Source organism: Rana temporaria, chromosome 3 (assembly GCF_905171775.1).
Source record: "Rana temporaria chromosome 3, aRanTem1.1, whole genome shotgun sequence".
Taxonomy (NCBI): domain Eukaryota; kingdom Metazoa; phylum Chordata; class Amphibia; order Anura; family Ranidae; genus Rana; species Rana temporaria.
The window spans coordinates 442,371,447-442,383,973 of NC_053491.1; the positions used below are offsets into that span (position 1 = coordinate 442,371,447).

The window sequence follows — 12,527 nt, forward strand, 5'->3', positions numbered from 1 at the left end:
CTGTCCGTGCCATTTTGCGGACGTAAATAGTCGTGCGGCGGGCTTTAAGTGGTTAAGGAGCTTGTCCTGCTCCATCCATCCACAGCAACACAACGCCATTGGCTGCACTTTATTGGGTTTTATTTGGGATTTACTAAAATTGGAGAGCGCAAAATCCGGTGCCGCTGTGCATGGTAGCCAATTAGCTTCTGCCTTCAGCTTCAATTAAGCTTTGACAATAAAGCCTGGAAGCTGATTGGTTTCTATGCAGAGCTGCATCAGATTTTGCACTCTCCAGTTTTAGCAAATCAACCCCATCTCAAACTGAAAGAAAAAACATCAGCTACAGTTACTGCCCATTGGCTATGCCCCACTGATGCGTTTTACCCCGACTGGGCTGGTTTGTACAAGTCCTCTATAATTAAGCTTGATCAGGGTAAAACACATCGGAGGGGTCTGGCCAATGGACAGAAGCTTTTACATTTACTTGCAGACAACAGCATGGCTTTGTAGAAGAATCCAAGAGCTTAACCACTTCAGCCCCGGAGGATTTGGCTGCCAAATGACCGAGCCACTTTTTGCGATTCGGCATTGCGTCGCTTTAACTCACAATTGCGCGGTCGTGCGACGTGGCTCCCAAACAAAATTTAACCTTTTTTTCCCACAAATAGAGCTTTCTTTTGGTGCCATTTGATCTACTCTGCGGTTTTTAGTTTTTGCGCTAGAAACCAAATAAGAATGACAATTTTGAAAAAAAAAAGTAATATTTTTTACTTTTTGCTATAATAAATATCCTCCAAAAAAATATATAAAAATTATTATTTTTTCCCTCAGTTTAGGCCGATACGTATTCTTCTAAATTTTTGGGTAAAAACAAAACGCAATAAGCGTCTATTGATTGGTTTGCGCAAAAAGTATAGCGACTACAAAATTGGGGCTAGATTTTTATCGTGACTGCGACATTATGGCGGACACATCGGACACTTTTGACGCTATTTTGGGACCATTGTCATTTATACAGTAATCAGTGCTATAAAAATGCACTGATTACTGTATAAATGACACTGGCAGTAAAGGGGTTAACCACTAGGGGGCAAGGAAGGGGTTAAGTGTGTCCTAGGGAGTGATTCTAACTGTGTGGGGGGCTGGGCTTTACTGTGACACGACACCGATCACTGCTGATGACAGGGAGCAGACGATCAGTGTCCTGTCACTAGGCAGAACGGGGAGATACCTTGTTTACACAGGCATCCCCCCTGTTCTGCAGCTTAGTGACACGATCGCAGGGACACCAGCGGACATAGAGTCCGCGGGTGCCGCAGGCACGGAGCTCACGGCAGGGGCGCGCACCCACACGGCGGCAAATTTAAAGGGACGTATATGTACACCCATTTGCCTGTCCGTGCCATTCTGCCGACGTAAAAGTGCGTGCGGCGGTCGGCAAGTGGTTAACCGACCTACCTACAGTCCAGACCTTTCACCAACTAAAAGAATTTGGCGCATGCAAAATACGACAAGGACGACCCAGGAGGTTGAGCAGTTAGAATCCTATATCAGGCTCCCGAAGTTCCCAGACGTTTACATAGTGTTGTTAAAAGAAGAGGGGATGCTACACCATGGTAAACATGGCCCTGTCCCAACTTTTTTGAAATTGGGGATGTACTTTGCCAGCTTTTTGTTGCCCTGTCCCAACGTGAGACTTGTTGTTGCCATCATTTTTAAAATGACCTTATTTTTTCCTTAAAATGGTAAATCACTTTAACCACTTAAGCCCCGGACCATTTTGCAGCTAAATGCCCAGGCCAGGTTTTGCGATTCGGCACTGCGTCGCTTTAACAGACAATTGCGCGGTCGTGCGACGTGGCTCCCAAACAAAATTGGCGTCCTTTTTTCCCCCACAAATAGAGCTTTCTTTTGGTGGTATTTGATCACCTCTGCGGTTTTTATTTTTTGCGCTATAAACAAAAATAGAGCGACAATTTTGAAAAAAATGCAATATTTTTTACTTTTTGCTATAATAAATATCCCCCAAAACATATATAAACATTTTTTTTCCTCAGTTTAGGCCGATACGTATTCTTCTACCTATTTTTGGTAAAAAAAAATGCAATAAGTGTTTATCGATTGGTTTGCGCAAAATTTATAGCGTTTACAAAATAGGGGATAGTTTTATTGCATTTTTATTAATTATTTTTTTTTTACTACTAATGGCGACAATCAGCGATTTTTTTCGTGACTGCGACATTATGGCGGACACTTCGGACAATTTTGACACATTTTGGGGGCCATTGTCATTTTCACAGCAAAAAATGCATTTAAATTGCATTGTTTATTGTGAAAATGACAGTTGCAGTTTGGGAGTTAACCACAGGGGGCGCTGTAGGAGTTAGGGTTCACCTAGTGTGTGTTTACAACTGTAGGGAGGTGTGGCTGTAGGTCTGACGTCATAGATCGAGTCTCCCTATAAAAGGGATCACTCGATCCATGCAGCCGCCACAGTGAAGCACGGGGAAGCCGTGTTTACACACGGCTCTCCCCGTTCTTCAGCTCCGGGGAGCGATCGTGACGGAGCAGCTATAAACGAATAGCCGCGCCGTCGTCCCGAATAACTCCCCGCGGGTATCCGACCGCCGCATGTAGCGCGGGGGGGTCCCAATCGGACCCCCGACAAGGCAGGGACGTACATGTACGCCCATATGCCTGTACGTGCCATTCTGTGGACATACATATACATGCGGCGGTCGGCAAGTGGTTAAACATTTGATAGGTTTATTGTTTTTTCTACGGATGAATAAAATATGGGGTTATGAGATTTTCTAATTATTACATTCTGTTTTTATGTAGATTTTACACAGCGTCCCAATTTTTTGGGGAATTGGGGTTGTATCCATATATCTATTTTGTAAAGGACCTTACCATAGAGAGGCTTGCACATGCTTGCTCAAGCAGACCCACAAGCCCAGCCTCAGTAAAATACTTCCCAGAACAAATTCCTTCTTCATCTGGGGAAACAACATCATCTGACACTGCAGACTCTTCCAGAATGTTGGAGGAGATGCTCTACAGAGAGAAGAAAGCATTTTGTAGATATTATACACTGGAATATCTTGGGAGGAGATGATAACATGGTGGGGTATGACTCCATATCATTACCTGGAAGCTGACACATCCCACTGGCAGGTGCCTGGCGTCCTCCAGCATGCTGAGATACTCCGACACCAGAGCCGCTCCATGAACCAGGCAATGCGCTGCCTCTGCATGGTTCCCCCGCTCACTATGTTTGGCGGCCATGTTTTGTAGCCATGTCAGACGCAGATCTGGTGAGTTCTGATAACCCTTGGCAATTCTGCAATAGAAGAATGGAGGGTCAAGAATGTGAGAGTCTAATACCACTATGAAATGAGCAAGTCCACAGCATCTGCCATGTACAGTGCATTGAAAAAGTATTCATACCCCTTGAAATGTTCCACATTTTGTCATGTTACAACCAAAAACGTATATGTATTTTATTGGGATTTTATGTGATAGACCAACACAAAGTGGCACATGATTGTGAAGTGGAAGGAAAATGATAAAAGATTTTCAAAATTTCTTACAAATAAACATGTGAAAAGTGTGGTGTACATTTGTATTCAGCCCCCCTGAGTCAATACTTTGTAGAACCCCCTTTCACTGCAATTACAGCTGCAAGTATTTTTGGGGATGTCTCTACCAGCTTTGCACGTCTAGAGAGGGACATTATTGCCCATTCTTCTTTGCAAGATATCTCAAGCTCTGTCAGATTGGATGGAGAGCGTCTGTGATCAGCAATTTTCAAGCCACAGATTCTCAACTGGATTTAGGTCTGGACTTTGACTGGGCCATTCTAACACATGAATATGCTCTGATCTAAACCATTCCATTGTAGCTCTGGCTGTATGTTTAGGGTTGTGGTCCTGCTGGAAGGTGAACCTCCACCCCAGTCTCAAGTCTTTTGCAGACTCTTAACAGGTTTTCTTCTAAGATTGCCCTGTATTTGGCTCCATTCATCTTCCCATTAACTCTGACCAGCTTCCCTGTCCCTGCTGAACCATCCCCACAACATGATGCAGCCACCACCATGTTTCACAGTGGGGATGGTGTGTTCAGGGTGATGTGCAGTGTTCGTTTTCTGCCACACATAGCGTTTTGCTTTTAGGCTAAAAAGTTCAGTTCTCATCTGAGAGCACCTTCTTCCACATGTTTGTTGTGTCCCCCACATTGCTTCTCAAAAACTGTAAACGGAACGTCTTATGGCTTTCTGACAATGACTTTCTTCTTGCCACTCTTCCATAAAGGGCAGATTTGTGGAGTGCACAACTAATAGTTGTCCTGTGGACAGATTCTCCCACCTGAGCTGTGGATCTCAATTCAAATTCAAGGGGTATGAATACTTTTTCAAGACACTGTATACATATAATATACATTACTTTTTTATACTTTAATGTGTTAAAAACATAAAACAAGATTAAATTGATGCAATGCCTCCAATACCAGAAGCATTAAAAATGTGACTTCTATACCGCATATGCCTTCACTCCAGTGCCAGGGCATGTGTACAGAAATATAAACACAAGGGCGAGAAACTGCAGGAGGAAGGCATTCCTAGAGATAATGAGCTCATCGCATATGACCTTTGGTTAAAAAAAAAAAATTTAAGCAAGTTGTGGAAGTATGCACATCTAAAGGGATCCTGAGATGTTTTATTCCATGTGCTGTAGCTGTTCACACACTGAGCTCAGAACATGTTGGAAAACAACACACTGGCTTACAGTATAGAAAAGGAAATTTGAACTGGTGAGGCCCTTGATGATCATTTCCTACTTCAAATGAGATTTTTTTTATCTTTAGGCCCCTTTCACACTGGGGCGGGGAGGTGCGGTGGCGGTAAAGTGCCGCTATTTTTAGCAGCGCTTTACCGCTAATTTTGCTGCGCTATTCGGCCGCTAGCAGGGGGGCGGTTTTACCCCTTAATAGCAGAGGCGCATTGCCAGGGTTATAACCGCGGTGTTCCATTGATTTCAATGGGCAGGAGCGGTGAAGGAGCGGTATACACACCGCTCCTTCACCACTCCAAAGATGCGGCTAGCAGGACCTTTTTTACCGTCCTGCTAGTGCACCGCGCCAGTGTGAAAGTCCGAGGGCACAGATTGGAGGCACCAATGGGTACAGATTGGCAGCATCTGTGGGCACTGTTGCGGCTGCACCGATAATCATGACGCTAATGATCAGTGCACTGATTATTGATGTAGATGTCCCCTGTGTGGATATGCCAGTTATCGGCTCTCGTGAGGAGAGGATTGCCGATAATCCGGTTTACACTGTGATCAGCTGTGATTGGACATAGCTGGTCACATGGCAAAGAGTTGCTGTGATTGGCTCTTTACCCTGATCTGTGATCAGCTGTGTCCTAATGACACATCGATCACAGATCCCTGCAGATGCGCACCGCAGAGGGCGTGCGGGCAGCTTGATCGCGGGAGGACGTCCCCCCTCCTGACAATGTGATCCCGCCCTGTAGCTGTCTTTCGGAAGAAGAGGTTATTTATTAGGATATTTCTCTGAGGACGGCACCCAAAGTGTGAATACACATGAATGAGCTTTGTAGACACCACTGGCAGCTTGCTCTCACCTGTACATCAAATCCATCAACATCTCTGGGTCCTCTTGATGCTCCTTCATTTTCACAGTGTCTGTTAGGATCATGTGTAGATTGAATACCAGATCTTTAACCTGTAAAGAACAACCATTACAGATACATCCACTGCTCATAACAAATTGTAACCATAGATAGACTTGAAGCAATGAATGTGGGCTGCATTACTTGCTCTGGGAACGTGGTGTCTCTTAAATCCAGGTCCTCCTCTGAGTAAGTAAGGATGGTCTTCAAAGATCGTCGCAGGCACTCCTCACTGAACTTCTGAGAGGTCCCCACCAATGAGGACAGAGACATGGTGACCTGCATCTTCACACGCGCAAAGTTCTAAACCAAGAAAATAACACGTCAACCTGTAATCTTCTATGGCCAAAATTTTCCATCTGTCTTTAGCGCCCTCTAATGGTAAAAACTGATTATTGCCAGGTCTGTGTGATCACACTGGATCTTCATTGAGGTACAAAGTGCAAGTAGTCGTACAATGCTCCCATGTAGTACTCTGCAGGGTAAATTCTAATATGTATAGCAGGCCTTTAAGTGAATGCCCCACTGTTTCTAAAAACATTACGCAACATTTGCAAAATCAGAACTCCAGCCTGTAGGCCAGGGATATGCAATTAGCGGACCTCCAGCTGTTGCAAAACTACAAGTCCCATCATGCCTCTGGGTGTCATGCTTGTGGCTGTTAGAGTCTTGCTATGCCTCATGGGACTTGTAGTTCTGCAACAGCTGGAGGTCCGCTAATTGCATATCCCTGCTGTAGGCCATTGTTTTAGACCTGTGATACACTGTATAAGGCAAAAAAGTACTGTAGACAGACAGGTGTTGTGTGCCAGCTAAGGCCATCGGACAGTTTAACCGGTTAACGCCCGCCGCATGTACATGTACGTCCCTGCCTTTCCGTGGGTCGGGGGTCCGACCGGGTACATGCGGCAGTCGGTAACCCGCGGGGAGCGATCCGGGACGACGGTGCGGCCATTCGTTTATAGCCGCCCCATCGCGATCGCTCCCTGGAGCTGAAGAACGGGGAGAGCCGTATGTAAACACGGCTTCCCCGTGCTTCACTGTGGCGGCTGCATCGATCGAGTGATCCCTTTTATAGGGAGACTCGATCGATGACGTCAGACCTACAGCCACACCCCCCTACAGTTGTAAACACACACTAGGTGAAACATTACTCCTACAGCGCCCCCTGTGGTTAACTCCCAAACTGCAACTGTCATTTTCACAATAAACAATGCAATTTAAATGCATTTTTTGCTGTGAAAATGACAATGGTCCCAAAAATGTGTCAAAATTGTCCGAAGTGTCCGCCATAATGTCGCAGTCACGAAAAAAATCGCTGATCGCCGCCATTACTAGTAAAAAAAAATAATAATAATAAAACTATGCCCTATTTTGTAAACGCTATAAATTTTGCGCAAACCAATCGATAAACGCTTATTGCGATTTTTTTACCAAAAATAGGTAGAAGAATACGTATCGGCCTAAACTGAGGAAAAAAAAAATGTTTATTTATGTTTTTGGGGGATATTTATTACAGCAAAAAGTAAAAAATATTGCATTTTTTTCAAAATTGTCACTCTATTTTTGTTTATAGCGCAAAAAATAAAAACCGCAGAGGTGATCAAATACCATCAAAAGAAAGCTCTATTTGTGGGGAAAAAAAGGACGCCAATTTTGTTTGGGAGCCACGCCGCACGACCGCGCAATTGTCTGTTAAAGCGACGCAGTGCCAAATCGCAAAACCTGGCCTGGGCATTTAGCAACAAAATGGTCCGGGGCTTAAGTGGTTAAAAACAAAGGAATATACAGGTACTTTTTTTTTTTTACTACCATATAAAACCAAAGAACTGGGGTCCTCCTAAACTGGCTGTATTGTAGAAAAACTGCAGGTAAGTGGAGTCCATTTTCTAGAGAGCATAAATGATACTGCAGAAAACAAGCACAGGAAGCAAGTTTGCCTGTTTAATTCCTGTGTCATTAGACAGCACAGATTACAGGCAAGATAAAAAGAGCCAATTAGAATGGCTCTGTACCTTGTGATGACTGTGAACCAAGCACAGCCATCACACGTGTAAACACTACCTGTATTTACAAACATTCAGTGCTCCCTTTCCTACTTTGGGAGATGAAGGAGGGCACTAAATGTTGTAAACACAAGAAGCACAGCATGCTTGCTGGCAGCCTGTGTAACTGATTATATAAAAAATATCTTGCTCTTCTAGAAAAAGTACAAAGGAAAGTTTGGGACTTTATGGCCCAGATTCACAAAGCACTTGCGCCGATGTATAACACGTTATGCCGACGTAAGTGGCAATGTGCGCCAGCATATGTGTGCGGCAGACCCACGAACCAACATGCGCCTAAAAACAGGCTACACCCCGCCGACGTAGCTTGCACACGCCGGCGTAGAGTGGGCGCACATATGGGCTGGGCGCATGGTGCTACTCCCATTGATTAGCCATTCAAACATGCAATTGAGCGAAATATGCCGATTCACGAACATGCGTGTGCCGGCGCATGCTACGCGAGATGCGCGTAAGTTGTACGTCCGGCGTAAAGTTATTCCCCATAAATGAGGTGCAACCCGGCAACAGACATGCACAGGTCTGCACCAGGGAACACAAGCCGGCGTATTGTGCGTTGGACGTGTGTCTGGCTGGGCGTACGTTATGTTCACGGTGTACGCAGTGATCCGGCGTAGCATAGGCAGTTGTGCCGGCGTGGTTGTGAGCAGGCGCAGGGGGGTGCTGTGCATGCGTCCACGTCACGTCGCATGCGCAGTTCGTGATACGTACCTGTCTGGCACTCGGCCCATCATTTGCATGGGGTCACGCCCACTTCCACCTACGTTGGGAGTGCGTTGGGAGCACTGGCTTGCTGAATGCAATGCTTGCCTCTCCGCGCTACGTTGGCGTGGCGTACTGTGTTTGCTCTACGGGGGCGTAATGTGCGCCTTGCTCTTTGTGAATCTGGGTACATCTCTGGGTTCATAAAACACTTTCTTTTTTTTTTTTAAACCAGTCTGTCTGGTTTAAATAAAAATTCACATAGCTTTATTCAATGTATGTATACAATTTCTTAAAACATTTTTATTTATTTTTTAAAAACAAGACAACAAACTGATTTTTCCAGGATCTTGCTATCCTGGGATTGGGATCTGTTCTGTAGCCAACGTGTTTTTGCTGGCTAACCCGCTTCATCAGGGCTGCAGATCCTAATATAAACTGTGTTGCTATTACATTTAGGCTGGCAGCAAGTAGCCTGGGGAGCCTGTGGGGAATGTCTTCAAACCCACTAAGGAATACGTTTGCACCCTAACATGGGTAGTACCATCGATCTGTAGCTTCTGTGGATCTAGATGATACATACAGGTACCACAAGGAAGGTAAAAAACAGCATGAAGGAGAATCTTTGGTTGTATATATACACTTGGTGGCTATCTGAGTACACACCATGCTGGACAGGTGACATGTCTGTGGAAATACAGATACCGTATTTATCGGGGTATTGCACGCTCCGGCGTATAGCGCGCACCCCTAAAGTGGACCCGCATTCCTGTAAAAAAAACATTTTAGTACTTACAGTTTTGGTGTCTTGTGTGGCATCCATCGGCGGCCTCGTGGGGTCCGGCGTCCGTCTGCGGTGGTGTCCTCCTCGTCGGGTCCGGCGTCCTTCTGCGGTGTCCTCCCCGCTCGATCCCCGCGCCGAGTTTGAACCACTGCGCCGGCATATACCGAGCGCAGTACACTCGGGTATAGTCAGGCAGGCTCGGCTCCTCTCGTGGTCACGTCCTGGACGTGACCGCGAGAGGAGCCGAGCCTGCCCGACTATACCTGAGTGTACTGCGCTCGGTATATGCCGGCGCAGTGGTTCAAACTCAGCGCGGGTATCGACCTATATCGCGCACCCACGATTTTGCCCTGAATGTCAGGGCAAAAAAGTGCGCGATATACGCCGATAAATACGGTAGCTATGTGAAGCCCCCAAGTGTATATACAACCAAGGATTTTCCTTCATGCTGTTTTTTACCTTCCTTATGGTACCTGTATGTATAATCTAGACCCACAGAAACAACAGCTCTATGGTACTACCTATGCTAGGGTGCGAACGTCTTCCCTAGGGGGTTTGAAGATATTCCCCACAAGCTCCCCAGGCTACTTGCTGCCAGCCTTGATGCAACAGCAACATCTGCAGCCCTGAGGAAGCGGGTCAGACAGCGGAACGCATTGGATATAGAACGGATCCCAAGCCCAGGATAGCAGGATCCTGGACAAATCAGTTTGTTATCTTGTTTTTAAAAAGAAAAAATACAGTTTTAAGAAATTGTATAACTACGTCAAATAAATCTATGTACAAAATTATTTTAAATCAGTCTGTCAAGTGTTTTTTCAACCCAAGGAGGTACATGTAAAGTCCCAACCTTTCCTTTGTGTACTTTTATGAGTGTCTTTCCAGGGATGGTACCTCCTTATGGGTTACTGATCAATTTACACAAAAGTATTTGTTGTGTGGGGATACCTGCTGGCTGGATGAGTAAAAAAAAAAAAAAGACCAAAAAAAATACAAAAATACTTTTTTTTAATACCAAACATATCAGAAGAAAAAATGAAAAAATATTAAAATGCACCATCTGTTATTTTAAGATCAGGAAAGTTAAAGCCACTTACATTGCCGATCTCAAAGTTCTGTCTCATAAGGAGGTAGAGGGAAGCGCTGGCATGTGTCCGCACATTGCTGATACAGCTGCTGCAATGCCGCAGGAGGCGGAGACAGAGATCGGAGCACATTTCAGTGTCGTCTTCAAATAGCATCTCTGGGAACTGAGCAGAGCCAAGGCACAGGGGTTAGTGGAATAATTGAAAATACCAGGAATGGGATAAACAATGGAGGAAGACAGAGCTCAGGGTACACACACATTCTGCATACTCACCTTGCACACTAGCGCCCTCTGGCTGGTGAAGCAGTGTTGTAGGTATAGAGAACTCTGGTTGCAACCCATGCTGTGTAATAGAACCTTTAGCACGCCACCCAGAATGCTCTCCTTCATCTCCGACAGCATGACTGTCTGCAAGGCAAAGACACAATTACAAGGTCTTCCCCCTTTCTATTCAACATATAAGTGCAGTCAACACATATCAGAGGTAATATAAGTGAAACACACCTATGGCCACATCCGTATAAGGGATTAATAGGGAAAAAATGATATATGCCCTGGTTCTCTTAATGATTTATGCCAATATATGAATTGTTCTAGTTGACTATGCTGTGAATACACATGCACTTGAGATACTATATATGGGGACATTTGAGGCTTAAGGGGTGAGATTTGTCTCTTTGGACTCCCTTGCAAGGTATTTTTACATGTGTGTGCCACGTATGTTATTTAGATGCGAGGATGATCTATTTTAAATATATGTTGTCATTATATGAAATCTTATTTATATAGGTTTTATTTTTAGATAGTGAGACCTGTTTTCTCGTCCAACAACCCCTGAAGCCCTGATGAAGCTAGACAGCGAAATGCGTTGAGACACAAGGGCTCACTACCATGTTTCATGCATATTCATCTCTGCCATGTATTGTGTATATCATATACTTTTAATTCTTTACCTTTTTTGTATCATGTATTGTTATGAATAAAATATACTTTTTTTTATACTTATCACTGTCCATTGTGCCTCTAAAGTCCGACCTTGGATTTTTCCCCTATTAATCTCATACAAGTATGATGGAGAACATATGAAATCCTTTACAGACTTGCGACAGGAATTCAATATAGCAAATAAAACATTTTACAGATACCTCCAGATCCGGCACGGCATCCAAGCCCAGTTTGGGTCACAACCCATTGTATGGTCCTCGGCCCCTACCCTCCTGAAAATAACCTCTTCAAAAACAACTAAAGGCCTGATCTCCGAATTGTATTCCAGAATAGGAGCTAAAACAATAAGTAGGGCAGGCCCCATTAAGAGCAGGATAGGGTGGGAGAGAGACTTAGGGCAAATGACCACGGAACAGTGGAGTGCGATCTTGAAGAGGGGGGTATTGGTTTCGATCTTTCCATCTCAGAAAGTATCACACTTGTTCCTCTTGCATAGAGTATACTATACCCCTAGGAGAATGTTCAATCTTGGGTGGAGAAGTACTGACGAATGTCCAAGGTGCAGAGCGACCGGCAGCCTCATCCACATGATGTGGAAATGCCCTAAGCTATTCAGATACTGGGAGGAGGTGATAGACATAATAAATAAAACTTTTAAAACGAATTTGGAAGTTGAGTCTAAGACATGCCTATTAGGCAGTATTGAGGAGGATAGAGTGCCTGCTGGCGCCCTTGAGGTGGTGCTGAGATGCCTCTTCCAGGCAAGGAAGTTAATTGCGTGGAGGTGGCAGGCCCAGACTCCACCCACTGTCAAATCTTGGGTTGAAACCATTAACACAATGATCTGGAGCGAGAGAGTGACACTTACTAGACAGGGCAATTATAGAAAGTTTGTGAGGATGTGGAAACCTTGGCTAGACATAACAGGATGTTCTATATAAGAAGATGTCGTCTTTCAAATTTAATATATACTTTAACCCGCTATCGGACATCCCTTTATGGGGAGGATTAATCTAATGAAGCAAATTAACTTAAAAAACCGGTCCATGGTGTGATGGGAGGGTGGATGGGTGGGCGAGGGTTGGTGGGGGGGACGGTGGACATAAGGGAAGACAATTTGGAATTTAAGAGGCTTTTTCACTTAATCATAATGATACAGAGGTAGGGGGAGGGGAAAAATGTATGCTTGTGTATGTATTATGTTAAGTCTATGCACGTTGGTGTACTACTTTTTGTACTTTATATATGCAAACAACAATAAAAAAA

At 44.6% G+C, this 12,527-nt stretch overlaps 1 protein-coding gene across 5 annotated transcripts in view; it reads right to left on the reverse strand.

Annotated features, from left to right (window-relative positions):
* The window catches only part of DOCK6 (dedicator of cytokinesis 6), a 163,751-nt gene that overhangs the window by 20,718 nt on the left and 130,506 nt on the right, over window positions 1-12,527 (reverse strand). For all 5 annotated transcript variants that reach the window (XM_040346475.1, XM_040346474.1, XM_040346472.1 and 2 more), the window contains 6 exons: window positions 10,590-10,724; window positions 10,327-10,479; window positions 5,822-5,980; window positions 5,630-5,730; window positions 3,133-3,325; window positions 2,896-3,039 (listed from right to left, as the gene is read on the reverse strand). In XM_040346475.1, coding sequence (XP_040202409.1) covers window positions 2,896-3,039; window positions 3,133-3,325; window positions 5,630-5,730; window positions 5,822-5,980; window positions 10,327-10,479; window positions 10,590-10,724 — 885 coding nt within the window. The remainder of the gene's footprint in view (window positions 1-2,895; window positions 3,040-3,132; window positions 3,326-5,629; window positions 5,731-5,821; window positions 5,981-10,326; window positions 10,480-10,589; window positions 10,725-12,527) is intronic.